Genomic DNA, 15,375 nt, shown 5'->3' on the forward strand with positions numbered 1-15,375 from the left:
TGCACCTTGGTTATATGCTTGTTGTCAGCCATTAATAAGCTTTTTGCATCATTTTGGCTGGTTATGTGACTCTTTTATTTTTTTCATAATTGCTAGATTTTATTTCTGCTTTTGGTCAAAGCTTATACATTTTTAAAAGGGTTGAAGTGGAGGTTTTAAATGCTTTGGCCTGCTTTCTCATTCAAAATCTGGATCTGTGTTTGGGATCGCTTTCCTATTTGAAAATTCAATTGTACCAAAATTTCAATAGTCTGACCCAAAAATAGACTTGAAGAACCACCCTGGAACAATAGAATGAAGCTAGGAAATCCTGGATCGACAGTATGAATGTCTAGAGGGAGACTCGGTGTGCTGATCAAGATAAACCCACCTGATTCAAAATGGATACCTACAGTACAACCTCTACTGAAATTCCTGGCTACTTGCATCTAAAAAAACAGACATTTTATGTTCAGATGAGACAAAAATGTTGAAATAATGAAAATATTAAAGCTATTTATATTTACATTAATCAACTTGATAGTTGAAAAGTGGGCTGAAATGTGTGTTCCGTCAGGGCGCTGATATTCAAGACAAATCAGAAATGGGTTTGGAATTGATAAAGCTGGTTAATAATTAGTAAGAAAAGCTTTACTGTGTGGGTTAGAGAAAATCCACAATGAAATCAAGTTTGTGCTCACAATTCTCGCTTTTAAAAATCATGGACATTGCCGACCCGGTTGAACAATCTCTGCAAACGAATCATCAAAAACTCCAAAGTGCTGTGACATTATTGCCTGTGATAAGTTTACATAAATTTAGGACTAGAACTGCAACAATAAATGCTATTTTAAAAATTTTAAGTTTGAAATCTTGAAATGCTAATAAGTCTGACTTTTACCAGTTTCAAAACTTTGTGATGGTAAAAACGATATAAATAAATTGCATACATGTCAAACTTTTACATATAGATAAATAAATATATGCTGTAGATTTAGTAGGTCTTTTTTTCTGTCATCTTTTACTTATCAAGCTCCATATTTTGTGTTTTAAAGCAAGTTTGAAATTACTAAGTGTTTCATTAGGCCCTGGCATGTTAGGCATTACATTTTATGGTAATTCCAAGGAAACTGTTGCATGGATGTATTTACCATAAACTGCCACTCACAGATGTGGTAGGAGACAGATGTGATGAGGAAGGGATTTCTTGTCTGGATTTATGTGGTTAATGAGAAGGAAGGAGATGAGTTGGATTATGCTGTGTGGTTCGGCTGGTTTGCTGGGAAAAAAAGCACCATACTTCAGGGCTTTATCCACACGAAAACACCGCATCATCTGGCCTGTTGCTGTGTGAGGAGACACAGTGTGTGGCAGACCTTGCGCGGGATACATACTTTTCATTTCAACTTCAAACGATGGTCTACTTCAAAGGAGGGTTTAAGTGAATATTTTTCCATTTCCTTTTGAAAAACAAACAAAAAAGGGAAAAAACCCGACATAAACTATGCTAACCGTTTTCATTTGTTTTGTTTTATGTTTATAATATCTTTTCTCACCATATGTTATAAATCCAGAGGTATGTCCTTGCCATGGGAAAAAATCTCTATTGTCATTTGGTTCCCATCTGTAAATGAAATTATTTCTTATCCCTGTTTTATGAAAAAGGTGTGCAAAAGTCTTAGTCTTTGTCTGAGTGTAATTTCACACTATAGAAGATGGGGTTACAGGAACTGTATGAAAACAAAACAAAAAACAAACAAACAATGCTCTTATTACATCCATGCTACTTATTTTAAATATATTGTACCTAGGCCCATCACAATAACATTTGTGGGACAATAAATTGTCCCAGATGTTATTGAGATAAATGATAATATCGTTATGTTAGGACTATTTTCAAGTAATATAATATTAATTGTAAAATAATGCAAGCAAAAACACATTCTCAAAGATCAATAAATTTTAAATTCTAATGAATATTTAACACTGGAACTGGAAGACATTTTAAATATCAAAAATAAATAAACAAAACTATAAAAACAAATAAAATTAATTATGAAACCTCTGTAAACAAAATTGTTCTTCAAAAAAGGGCTAGTTGAGACCAAAGCACCAAACTGAAGACTTTAATCATCCAGTTTTTCTTAGAAGACAACAGAAAAGAGAAAAATGATAAACACAATAAATATCAGTTTTTTGCAATCACTAATCAAGACTAGAATCATTGGATCACAATCACTAGTCTGTTTCTACCTAGTTCAATCCAAAAATGTATTTTATTTCCTTCAAACTTGAAGCTGATTACCATTTAAAACTATGTGATACAAATAACTTTTTGTAACTTTTCTAACTTCACCAAATGAATTCTGTAGATTTTAGATATCTGAAAGTTTCTCAAAGAAGTGTATCTATCTTCTAACCTGTGTGAAAATCATTCAGTCCATTGTAAAGACATTGACGATATGACCAGTCTGTTCATGTTGAGTTTTAAGCTAAGCTTTTGAACAAACCCTTCACACCCTTTGGCCATGAAATGTTTTTTTTTCAGGGGTCACATAGCAGGTTTAATTTAAGTTACTTAAGATAATTGCTGGGTGGTTTATAAAAGTTGTGTTAAATGAGGAAATTATCCTCTTTTTTTTTTTCTAACCCTAACCCTTAACTATCGTCACATAACTGTGCCATCCATACCTTTGCTGTACTTTTATATATTTCAAATATAATTCATAAAATGTTTGAGCTTTTTAAATGGAAAAAGTGCCAATTTTAAAAATATATAAGAATCTCAGTTATTTGCTTTGACCATTTTTTGTCATTTGCACTGTTTTTGCATCCTCACAAGACCAAAATTGGGAGTCAGTTTTAGAACAATAACTATTGTTTTCATTCCTGTAAGGTAAATACTGCTTAGTGCTCCCCCAAAATGCACTGCAAAAACATAAAATGTCACCAAGTATGTTTGTCTAGTTTTTAATACAAATTTCTTAGTACACTTAGTACACCACTGGCAGATTATTTAACATATAACAAGACATTTTAACATGTTGTAAATGACATAATCTGTCAATGGAATAAGTAGCTTTTCATCTATTTTAAGGAATTATTGACTTAAATCAAGCTTTTATTCCTTGCTGAAAAGTTGTAAGTTAGTTTTGTCTTATTTAAAGTGCACTAAAATATTTGCACTAGAAAGTAGGCCAAAAATACTTAGTAAGATTTTGTGTCACATGTTCAGGATTCATCAACTAGCAATCAGCATCAACTACAACTGGGGACTGACCAGAGCACATGCATTTGATTACTCTTTGCGTAATGAAGACTTTTGTTAGAGAGGCTCTTGACTGCACAACCAGTTCTATCAAATGTTGTATACTTTCCAGATGTCTCAACTGTTGATGATATGCAAGTCATTGGCCAGACAGAGGTTTCCATCCAAGTGGACTGGAAGAACCCGCAGGCAGAAGTGGATTACTTCAGACTGACACATACTGACCCGTCAGGACAGGAGGAGGAGCTGAATGTTCAGAGGAGTCAAGAAGCACGCACCAAGCACACTATTGTGGGTAAGTCATATCAAGAGTGTGAGCTTAATTTGAAGACACAATGCTGAATACTCTCAAAGTGAGGCGTTAAAGCTGTGCCAATATTACATTGCTTAAAAATATAGTCTGACTACTTAACTTTTAAATCTCTTGTGGCTTAAATTTCAACCCATTACCTTGGAATTATTGTTTAGAAAATGGCAAAAGTGAAGGTTTCTTAAAAACTATAGGCATATTATGATGAATGACGCAGTTTTATCTATCAATATCTACAAAAATACAAAATGAAAAGTTAAGTTCAAAATTGCTCTTAAAATTTGGATTCAATCAAAATTTGATAGTCAGTAAAAAGGATATCAAACAGAAGATCAGACAATGTAAACAGTATAGGACCAAGAATCGTATTTATTTTATCTTATTTTCTGCACTTTATTCCAATATGGTGTGTCAATAATGACATCTATAATAATAATAATAATAATAATAATAGCAATTATAAAAGCTACTATTATTGTTATTATTATTACTGGAATGTGTAGTACTGACACCAAGTCAAAATGGTAGATAATGACATTATATGGGTTCAGTGATTGTGGCTTTTAAATCCTTAAACATCTTTATTCTAAGCATCTTGTTTACACATTTTTTGGGTGTGATTCAGACATGCAAGACACCATTAAAGAAAGCAAACGCTTTCCATTTTAGTTTGTAAATAATGATAAAAGAAAATCTGCCTTTTTGCAGGTCTATATCCCGGAACAGAGTATCAAATTTCTGTGCAGTCCATCAAAGGGAACACCAAAGGAAAAGCTTCTTTTGCAACTGGTGTCACAGGTCAGTAAACGCATCAGCATTCATGAGCAGCTTGACTTGATATGACCTTTTGGTATTACCAGAGAGCAGACAGTGAACCCAGTGGTCCCGAAATTGACTTCTTTCTGGCACCATTTTCATTGGGAATGCATTTCTGAAAGATTGGAGACAGAGTAGATGACTGTATGAAGATTGCACTTTAAATGATAAATGATACGTCCAGGACATGTGGTATTGAGATGCATCGCAGAAACAAAAAGCATAACCGCATTCCCTTTAGTGTTCAGTAGCGTGCAGTCAAAGACAACACGTCATTTTTCTCAGGACATCTGTAATTCACCAGAGGTCAGGGCCTAAAAGGAGCAACACTTAATCAATCATACATCATTCTGATGAACCAGATGATACAACCTGCTATTAGCTTCCACACTCAGCCAGTAATAACAATATAATGAATTTGGCCATTAGGAAGTACAATTATGGGTTAGTGATAGAGAGCTGGAATTTACTACCTAATCATCTGGACAAACTGTAATGGTTGTGGTGAGCTCGGTCACTGAAAAGAAACACGATATGAATGTAGAGACCATAAGATGTTCCCTGATGGTTTAGGTGAGGGGGTCTGTGATTTACAGATACCATCTGGTATTCCTGTATTTAAGCATGTTGTTCTGCTTGTGTTGAGTGGTTTTAGTACGTGAGGAGGAATTTATTTTTTATCTTCACTTTAACAGCTGCTCTTGACATTCAGCATGGTCTAAACACAGCACGACAGATCTCCGGTTATTCTCATTATTCTCTTTTTCTGTCTCGTACTCCTCCTCCAGCTTCTCTATCAACCACCTTCTGAGCTTACTTGGTTGGAAAAAAAAATACAGAAAAGCAGTCTCCACATTGATGTCTCTTCATTTCTCAAACTCTGCAGCAGCCGATTTAATGATTTTTAGTCATCTGGCTTAGCAGCGTGTTTTAAAGACTTCCTTCTCATCTTATGAAGCCAGACAGGTACTCATGGATTCCTGTCTTTGCTGATGTTTTTTTTTTTCCTCCTCCAGTGAGAATGTGCCACTTACATGTGCAGTAATTGAGTGCACATGTGAGTGCGAACGCTCTAATCTACAGCAGACAGGCAGTGGCTTGTCTTCACTCCAGTAGCCACAATCTTTCATTTTAGGTGTAACACGAACAGGCTTAGGAGTGATTGAAGAGAATAGTCCTCAGCTGTGTTTGTCAGAGCTGTTGCAGTTAGTTCATGATGACTGGCATGGCGCAAAAGGAGAACTAACCTTTTATCTCGGTAAACATGCTGTTCATCTCCAGACAGCAAGGTTATTCAATAATGAGAGATAAAAGAAGCATAAAGGAGGAAATATTTTTTCAAGCAAGCACAAATATTTCAAATAATGTGAGTCGGTAAGTGACGCAATGAAAGTATTTGAAGATGTGAAAAAAATGTTGATGCAGTGATTGATCAATACGTATATGATGATAAGCCAAAATATACAAGGAGGTGAGCTAAAGAAGGAATCTGAGGAGGAACACAAGAATAATGGGTCTCCGAAAAGCATTTTTCTGCGCCATTATATCACTAAATAATGAATTACAGTGTAATTGTCTCAGTAGTATAAAAGCTGAGGTTTGTTCTAAGTTGATGTAGATGTTTCCCATAACCGAAGCCTCTCAGAGGAAATATTTTCCCCATATTTCATCTTCCCTTTCACCATCTGCCTTGTGTTTCCCTCATTTTCCTCTCTTGATCCCTTCCAGACTCTTTCATTGAGACTCTTCAAATATCCCCCAAAAGACCTCAGAGCATATTTTATAATATTGCTGAAATATTCAAGGAAAAATCAATTTATTTCATATTTATAGAATTATATTTCAGAAAAGCGATGCCTTGATGATGTCATTATTATAATCCACTTTTTTTCACTTTAGCTCTACTTTATCTTTGTTTGGTTATTTATTTACTTATCCTAGTTTGTCCTTGTTTAGCATCCTCTAAGAAGAATCTAGATTTTGTACAATTTGTTTTAATTAAGTTTTCTGTTTCTTAATATGCTTGACTTTTGCATAAAAAAAATGTAAAAAATCTGTTTCATATAAGCTGGTACGACTCAGCTGAACTTTGTACTTTACCTGTAGGGGGAGCTGCAGTGTGAAAAGCCTGACGAAAATCAGGATGGTTTTGTCTTTAAACTATAAAATAATTGAGGGAAACTATTTTCACACCATCAATGTATTTACATAAACATGTTCTGTTACATAATCCAATTTTCTTTATTTAAAACAGAAAAAAACAGCTATCTCTACTTCTCATAAAATAATTTTAAACCATATTAATCACATAAATTAAAATATTTTAAAACCGTATTTTTTTTAATGCCTTATTACAGAAAATTAATCTTTGGCTTGTTATTACATCCATCTGTGTCAGTTTTATATATATATATATATATATATATATATATATATATATATATATATATATATATATATATATATAGATGACTATAAATTTATTTGAAATAAACAGCAGGTTTGCATATTTTTATACAAAAAGTTAATAAATTTTCTTTCTCACTCACTCTCTTTTTCCCTCTACCTCCCTCTGTGTGTGTGTGTGTGTGTGTGCATATACAGTATATATATATATATATATATATATATATATATATATATAGATAAATATATACCCACACAATACATAAAAAGGTATGACATAACTTTGGGATTATATTTGATTCAAGGGGCCGGCATTTTGGCACATACATTCTTGGGAAAGCATGACAAATATCTCTGATTTCCAAGAGATTCTACTACATTGGATCCTGTAGGACATCATGTTCTTTGTCAGCTTCAATGTACAGTGAGGCTGAGAGGCTGCAGTTGATAAAATGCAGCCTGTTACTCTGAGCTGTGTGGTCAATGATTCAGCTGAACATGCCACCTATAATGGATAAGTTATTTTCCGAGTGACCGAGGCCACAGTTTGTGTTGCATAGCCCCAGATGCTACACGGCCAGTGAAGTAGAACATTTGTGGTAACAAGATCCATCATACACTACAACGTAGGAAAAAACAAGTCCTTGCAGCACTTGCAAAACAAAAAGTCAGAGTAAATGCTGTATTTACTATGCTGTATTTAAATGCTGTAAAAAATATTGTGCAGAACAAAAAGCATGCACCTTTCAATGCGACTTTTATTCAAGAGGTTGGAAACAGAACATTTTAATTTTTTCTTCAAGCTCACTGTGATGTCACTGTGCTTTTTCCACTGGCACAAATATCTACTCTATGTCAGCCCACTGTGTAACTTAATATATTCTCAGAAGGTTTGTTGTTTTATTAAAGGAAACTAAAGTAAACATGTAGTTTAATGCTGTCATATTGTAGAATTGGGTAAATCTACACTCTGTGTGTTTTTTTTGGGTTTTTTTGAGTGATCAAATTCACTTAAAATGTTGTCAGCCTCTAAAGATACAAAGACAACTTAATGAGCTACACTTAGAAAACCTGACAAAAGAGAACTATTATAAATTTTCCCTATAGTTTAACTCTCTGTCAGACAGTGTGACATCAAAGACCTGAAAGTGACAGCAGAAGAGGACAGAAGAGACAAGGAGGGAATATAGAGTGAGATGGGCGCACAGTTCCTTTCTTGTTGTGGATGGACCATCAAAAAGTTTCGAGTTCCAGACTGCACACTGACAGAAAACTGACCTTGACTGAGCCACATCCACAGAGCAACAATCCCAAATGATGATTGCTTTTACATCTCCGTCCGCTTCCTCTCTTACGATGCCTCTGTGACTCTTATGTTTTATTTTCTGTCATCCTCTCTTTGTTGTTTGGCTTTTTTCACTTTGATGGAGTTTCTAAGCATAACTTACCAACTGATTCATACTCACGGACACTGGCTGCTTCCCCCTCATCTTCCGTACATCTCCAGTGATTCTCAGAATCAAAAGCTTTATGTTTTTACATCCTCAGCAGCTCATAAGCTGGAGTTCACTGAAATGAACATGAGGATGACTGGATGGGTTGTGTGGCCCTGAAACTTCTCTGTGTCTCTTTCTTAATGCTTAAATCCTGCATTAGTAATGATCTATCCATTCAGAACCAATTCTCGACTAGTGTTTGAGAGTCTGGGCAGGCAAAAAATGGTTTTTGTTTTAATGAACCTTACCTGATGATTTTAAGGGGCTATCAGCAGTCAGAACAAACCCTGCTCTATCGGTCTTGAACTGATGCAGCAGTGGTTCCTCAAGGGAGTTATAGTTTTCCCTTAACCAGATTGACTAAATCACTGCATCTCTGAATATTTTTGTAAGTTTGCACTTGAATTTAAATTTCCCTTGAGCCAGTTTTGCAGAGACAGACACTCGGGAAAACTGGAACTCTTCAATTAAGTTCTACAGTATGTTGACATTTTGTTGCCCTTAAATATTAGACATTTTCTTTTACAAAGCAGGGAGATTGAAGACTGGCAAAAAAAAAAATCCTTTTATCCTCACACCTAAAGGATATTATGGCTTTTTTCCTCAACCCTGTTATAGTTAGCTGACCATTTGGAGCATAGTCTCCATGCCTTTGGGTTAAATAAGCTATTTAAGAGGGCTTAAGATATGCATCCTTAGGCCCTCTTTGATCAAGCCATGTATGAGGGGAATAGCAATGAGGTGATACTACCATGGTTCTGAGAATCAGTGAAAAATTTGAAAAAAAAGTCTTAGATCCACAGGATAGATACTAATCACACATCTTCCTTTTTGATGAAATTAGAGTATGACATTTTTTGCATTATGACTGCATTAGTCTTGTAGAAGTCCATCTACAAGCATAGGCAATACAGCACATGAAAAAGTCTGCATATGCCTGTGAATATTTCTACACTCTTAGAGGCATGTAAAGTGAGCTTTCAGATAAACCATATGTGGCCAAATAATCAGTGTCACACCTCTTTATTTTGAGCAAACATAAACTGTATTCTAGTAATTTTATTCTGTGCTTAAACTATTTTGCTTTGTACTTTTTCTTGTTCAGACATCGATGCCCCAACAAACCTTGTCACTACTGAAGTAACTGAAGACACCGCAACTGTCTCCTGGGATAAAGCCCAGGCAGAAATCGAAGGCTACATGTTGCGCTACACTTCTGCTGAAGGCTCCAGCTCAGACATCTTTGTAGGGCGTGACAGCACCTCCTACAGGCTGGTTGGTTTGAGGCCTGGGGTCCTCCACACAGTCTACATCTGGGCCTTCAAGGGAGACAAAGTCAGTGGGAAGAGTTCAACTGAAGCCGAAACAGGTAAACATTGAGTGAGACTCCCAGGCCTCTTTTGTGAGTTTGATTTGATTTTGTGTAAGCTAACATTTAGGTTAATGCTTCTCATCTTCGGTTCACAGCTAAGGTAAGAAACAAACAAAAAACTGTTAATTTTGATTCTGCATTCTGGATCATTGCAGTGTTAAAGTCTTTTCACACTGTCACCAAAATTCATAGAATGACATAAATAATGCTTTTGTGATAATAACTAAACATATAGACAAATAATCTAAGAAGTTACATCCTGTAAAATGCATCTATGATCTTTTTTCTTTAATCTTTTAGTTGCTGGATTTTCTAAAAATTTTCACTTTTTGTAGTTTTAAAAAGTCCAATAAATAGGTTTTGACATTTCACATCAACCACATTAAACTTCCCTGTCCTAACTGAAAAAGAAAGGTTCGACCTTCATCTTACAAAAAGTATTTATCATTAGATAAAGCAATTCCCTCAGCCTGTGGCTGAATGTCTATAAAATGTTTGATTTACACACATATATATATATATATATATATATATATATATATATATATATATATATATATATATATATATATATATATTCCAATTTTGAAACTAACGCATTCAGTTTATTATTAACCATGTTAATTTTCTTTTGAATTTTCTTCATATTCCTGCTCTATTTGATAAAGAAAAGCTTTTCATAAGTTAAAGCTTTGGCTTAATTAGTACATTTTCAGTGGCTTACTGGTGTCTATCTGTATTTTTCAATAAATACATTACTCTATTTTGTGACATAAGTAAATTAATAAGGAATAGGTCAGAAATGGAGTTAAAAAGATTTACTTGCTTAGTATTTGCATGATTTTTTAAAATTAACATAGTTCATAGTATGCCCATGATATTGTTGCAAGCATAACAGTGATATGATGTCAGAGTTGGATTTCATTATTTATTTGTTTTTTTAAAAAGCTGTCCAAATTGGGTCACTTTAAAGAAAGCACAACAAATGAATATCTAATGAAAAATTTTACCTGAATTCTAACACCAAGTTTGACATCATCACTATTTTTAACCTCATTAACTCATACACCTTGCTGAATCATAGATGTGTAGTTTTTATTCCACTGTTTCCTTTTTAATGATTAAAGTTATATCTACTAATTGTAACTTCCTGTGCAGAGTTGGATGCTCCTACTAACCTTTCAGTCGAAGATGAGACAGACTCCAGCTTCAGAGTTTACTGGGATCCCACCGAGGCACAAATTGATGGCTACATGCTCACCTATAGCTCCATTGATGGGTCAAGGGAGGAAACCCCAGTTGGATCTGTTAGTTCTTATGTGCTCACTGGCCTTAGGCCAGGGGTCGTCTACACTGTCTACGTCTGGGCTGTCAGGGGAAGCAAAGCCAGCAGGAAGACCTCAACACAAGCCGAGACAGGTTTCAGATCTACAACTTTCTCACGACCAGTTTCAGATCTACAACTTTCTCACGACCACAGCAATTAATCATTTTAATGGCTTGAAGCTTATTTGTTAAACTTGAAAAACGTCTTTCCTCTAGCATGATAAATAGCTGGGTGACATGTTAAGGAAAATAATTTAAAAACAGTTATAGTGGGACGTAAGACACAAGATAGTAAAATAAAGCTTAATGTGCAGCTCAAAACAGATATGTTCATACAAACAAAAAACCTTTGCACTGATACTAATTACCTACTAAAGACTAAATGTTTCCTGCTTTAAGTCAGCTTTGATTAACAAAATTATTTCTGTTTACTTAATGCCAGAATTTTGAGTGCAATCTTTAATTAATTAATTAATTTACTTTTTTTATTTAAAAGTCTAGATATATTTTCTTAGTAGTTAGCAGAATTTCCTGCATTTTGACGTTGGTTAAATTTTTTGCATAGTTTTCCTTTATCTTCTTGCAATAATCTGCTGTAATTCCAGCTGATTTATCACCAAACTGGTCCAAGTGATGACCAATTTAAAACATTGGCTCTGTTATCCTTGAGCCACTTTGTGACTAATTTGAAAGAATGACTAGAACCATTTAACTTCCCGGCTGATATCTTCAAATGTTGCTTCAGTATTTCAGCATGACGTTCTTTCCCCATGATGCCATCCATTTTGTGAAGTGTTATAATCTCCGCTGTAGGAAATCAACCTTAAAAACTGATGCTGCATCCTCCGTGCTTCGCAGTGAGTGTGGTGTTCACAGTCTGGCAAGTTTCTCATTTGTCCTTCATGGAGAAACATGTCAATTTTAGTTTTGTCAGACCTCTGGAAATGTTTTCAAAAAATAAGGAATTTATTGCCTTGCAAACCTGTAATACAGCTGATTATGTTGCTTTTAAATGAGTGGTTCCCCTTCCCCAACTGATGTTTCATTTAATGTCAGTGCAGCATAATGTAGATAATGAAACTCTTAACAGCATTAATCAGCATATGAACCTAATTTTTTGCCTTTGCTTTGGGTTAGAAATGCAAATATAACCTCAGATAGGCTGGATATTGCAACAGTGTTCATTCTTATTTGGTTGTTTAAACAGATCTCAACCTTCTGTAAATTGTAGCCTCAAACAAATGTGGAGTTCCCCAGTTTTCTTCCTGATATCTTTACTTTTACAACATCACATAAGGAGGTGATGCCATAATATACACCCCCAGCAGTGCTTTCAAATGACTCAGTTGTTGTAATCTATCAGAAGATAACAGAGTCATTATGAAACCTTTTCGGCTTTCTTAAAGAAAAGTGAACTTTGTGGATGTACATTTCTGAAATTGTTGAAAAGCAGTGAAAAAGAAATATTTTCTCTCTCATTATTCTTGCATTAGGGAGATATAAATAATACTCCTAACAGTCCTAATACACAAGGTGTTTATCCTGATTTAAAGTCAGACAATGAGAAAAATAATGTCCTGCATTTCTTTCTACATTAAATGTACATCTCTGGGTTGAACTGTATGTTCCAAGTCTCAGTTAAAAACATGAACTGAATTGGATTGAGATCTTTTGTCAGTTTGTAGTTTGTCACCCATCTATTTTATGTAGTTTGCTTTATAGAGCTGTTTATTAAATCCACTACTAACATCTTCCTTTAGAGCTGGACGCCCCAGCTAACCTCGTAGCTCAAGATGAAACCGAGTCCAGCTTCAGCCTTTCCTGGGATCCAGTCCAGGCAGAAATAGATGGGTACATCCTAACCTACACCTCCCTTGATGGATCTAGTGCAGAAATCTCTTTGGGCCCGGAAAGCACCTCTTATTTGCTGACTGGTTTAAGGCCTGCAGTCCTCTACACTATCTACATCAAAGCCTTGAGGGGAGACAAAACCAGCAGGACAATATCCACACAAGCTGAGACAGGTTTCAGATCCGCATCTCTTTGTTTAGAACCATGACACTTCATAATCTTAAGACTTTGTGACTAATTTCTAAAATTTACAAGCTTTTTTCTTTCTTACAGGGTAAAACTGAGATAACAGAATGATGGATAAAACCTATTCAATAAATTAGAATGTCATTAAAAAGTCCATTTATTTCTGGACCTTTATCACCAAGTGAAACACATTATATAGACTAATTACATACAGATGGATGTTTGAAATCCCTTATTTCTGTTAATTATGATCATTTTCCGCTAATGAAAACATCACATTTAAAGTTAGAATACTACATCAGGCCAATCTAAAAAAAAAAACCATTTAATACAGAACTGCATCCTTAATGAAGAACATGTTTAATACCTTTTTTTAATCTGACAAATGAGCCTCATGACAATGTATATTCTAATTTATTGAATGTATAAATTACAACATGTACTTTCAAGAATATTGTTGCCCAGTTGGATTGAGATCTTTGAAACGGTTTTATTTTTCCCACCTACCTCTTTCATGCAGTTTGCTATATAGAAATGTGTGTTAATATCAGCTACTAACATGTTTCTCTAGAACTGGATGCTCCAGCTAACCTCATAGCCAGAGACGAAACCGAGTCCAGCTTCAGCCTTTCTTGGGATCCAATCCAAGCAGAAATAGATGGCTATATCCTTACCTACATCTTACCTGACGGCTCTAGTAAAGAGATCCTTGTGGGGCCTGATAGTGCCTCTTATGTCCTGACTGGTTTACGGCCTGCGTTCATCTACACTGTCTACATCAAAGCTGTGAGGGGAGACAAAGCCAGCAGGACAATCTCAACACAAGCTGAAACAGGTGTCACATATCAGGCTTTGGTGAACCAATTTTCCCTTTGATTATGTCCTTGTTTGAACCATTAAGGAATTTAAATGGTCTGTAACTACATTTCTTTTAATCAGGCAACCATGTGTCCCACTTGTAAACTTGAGAAATGTGCGACCTTAAAATGCATCACTGACCGAATCATTTATAATGTCCATAAAGTATTTTATAGTTTTCCTTTATGAATTCATCTATATTTTTTCCAACTTCCTCTTTAAGTCATGATGAGCATAACTGCACAAAAAATAAATAAATAAAGTAAATAGTCACCATAAGTATGAATTAAGTCAAGCTTTAAAGCTGGCTCCTTCAGAGATAACGTCTGCTCAGCCTCATGTGCAACTTGTGTTTTTATATCTCTTCTATCCAGGACCTTGACTTCGAACCGCTTGAAGTTTATCCACATTTTGGTACATATACTGTATATTTAGACCTTTCACTCTGGTACACTGAAATAAAGTCTCGACAATTACTCTGAGTCACCTAATCAAAGTAGGCAGTCCCTGTGAACTAAGACTTTATAGAAATATCTTTTCTATAAAGATATTTCAAAATGCAAAATGCAAAAGTGTCTTTTGCATTCCTCTGTATTTAATTTTCTTGAGGAATTCATAGAAAAGGTGTTGCAGTTACCACTACACGTTTTTTTACTGCATCTTTCTAGCACTTTTTAACTTTTGGAGATTTAAATTCCCTCCCCCCATTTTATTTATTTGTTGTTGTTTTTTTTTACAAAATAGCAAAAGTTCAATCAGATTGCATGATCGGTTTCTGGGAAAGTCTATGATTAAGTCTTGTCTCAGATTCCCACTTGTTTAGGTGTGGACTTTGTCTTTGCTCTTCCTACATGAATACACCCCAGCCTTAAGTCTTCTGCAACCTCTGGGACATACATGTATGTCACTGCACTCGGCTTTCTTGGACCTTGTGGGCATGCACTTGCTTTTATTAAAGCTACTTTTAGCTCAGCTGAACAACCGCTCTGCATTCAGTCTCTCTACAGCCTTTTAGCACTGTCTACAGTCTAATTAGAAAAGGAGTAGGAAAAAAATTAGAATAGCGAGAAAAAAAAAGGATTTATCAAAACATTTTTTTGTGAAAAAGATGAAAAAACAATTCAAGGGATCTGAACAATTTTGCATTCCTCTGTATTTAATTTTCTTGATGTATTGTATCATGTCTCCCTCATCTGATCCTTGCAGGATCAGATGGGTAATACACATGTCCTGAGATAGGCCTGTGATTTCCTTTCATCCTGTCACGGCCACAATGTAAGGAAACTCGTAGAATCATTCTTACTTTTATTTGGTACACACATCAAGATACAACTCCCTTGTTGTGTTCTCAGAGAAGTGAGCTCTTTATACTTGTTAGAGACCTTTATCTCAGAATCTTTTATTCAAAAGGATGCTCAGCTCAGACATCAAAGTCTGTTTCAGCAGCGTCCTTAGAAGGCTGAAACAAATCTGAACACCGCAACTTTCTCCTCATTAGCACCTTCTG

The 15,375-nt window shown here is 35.1% G+C and overlaps 1 protein-coding gene across 1 annotated transcript in view; it reads left to right on the forward strand.

Moving 5' to 3' along the window:
- tnn (tenascin N) overlaps positions 1-15,375 on the forward strand; it is a 36,942-nt gene that overhangs the window by 11,788 nt on the left and 9,779 nt on the right. Inside the window, exons 7-12 of the mRNA XM_032565933.1 lie at positions 3,360-3,542; positions 4,266-4,355; positions 9,381-9,644; positions 10,806-11,066; positions 12,734-12,997; positions 13,582-13,845. Coding sequence (XP_032421824.1) covers positions 3,360-3,542; positions 4,266-4,355; positions 9,381-9,644; positions 10,806-11,066; positions 12,734-12,997; positions 13,582-13,845 — 1,326 coding nt within the window. The remainder of the gene's footprint in view (positions 1-3,359; positions 3,543-4,265; positions 4,356-9,380; positions 9,645-10,805; positions 11,067-12,733; positions 12,998-13,581; positions 13,846-15,375) is intronic.

This window comes from Xiphophorus hellerii, chromosome 6 (genome assembly GCF_003331165.1).
Source record: "Xiphophorus hellerii strain 12219 chromosome 6, Xiphophorus_hellerii-4.1, whole genome shotgun sequence".
NCBI lineage: Eukaryota > Metazoa > Chordata > Actinopteri > Cyprinodontiformes > Poeciliidae > Xiphophorus > Xiphophorus hellerii.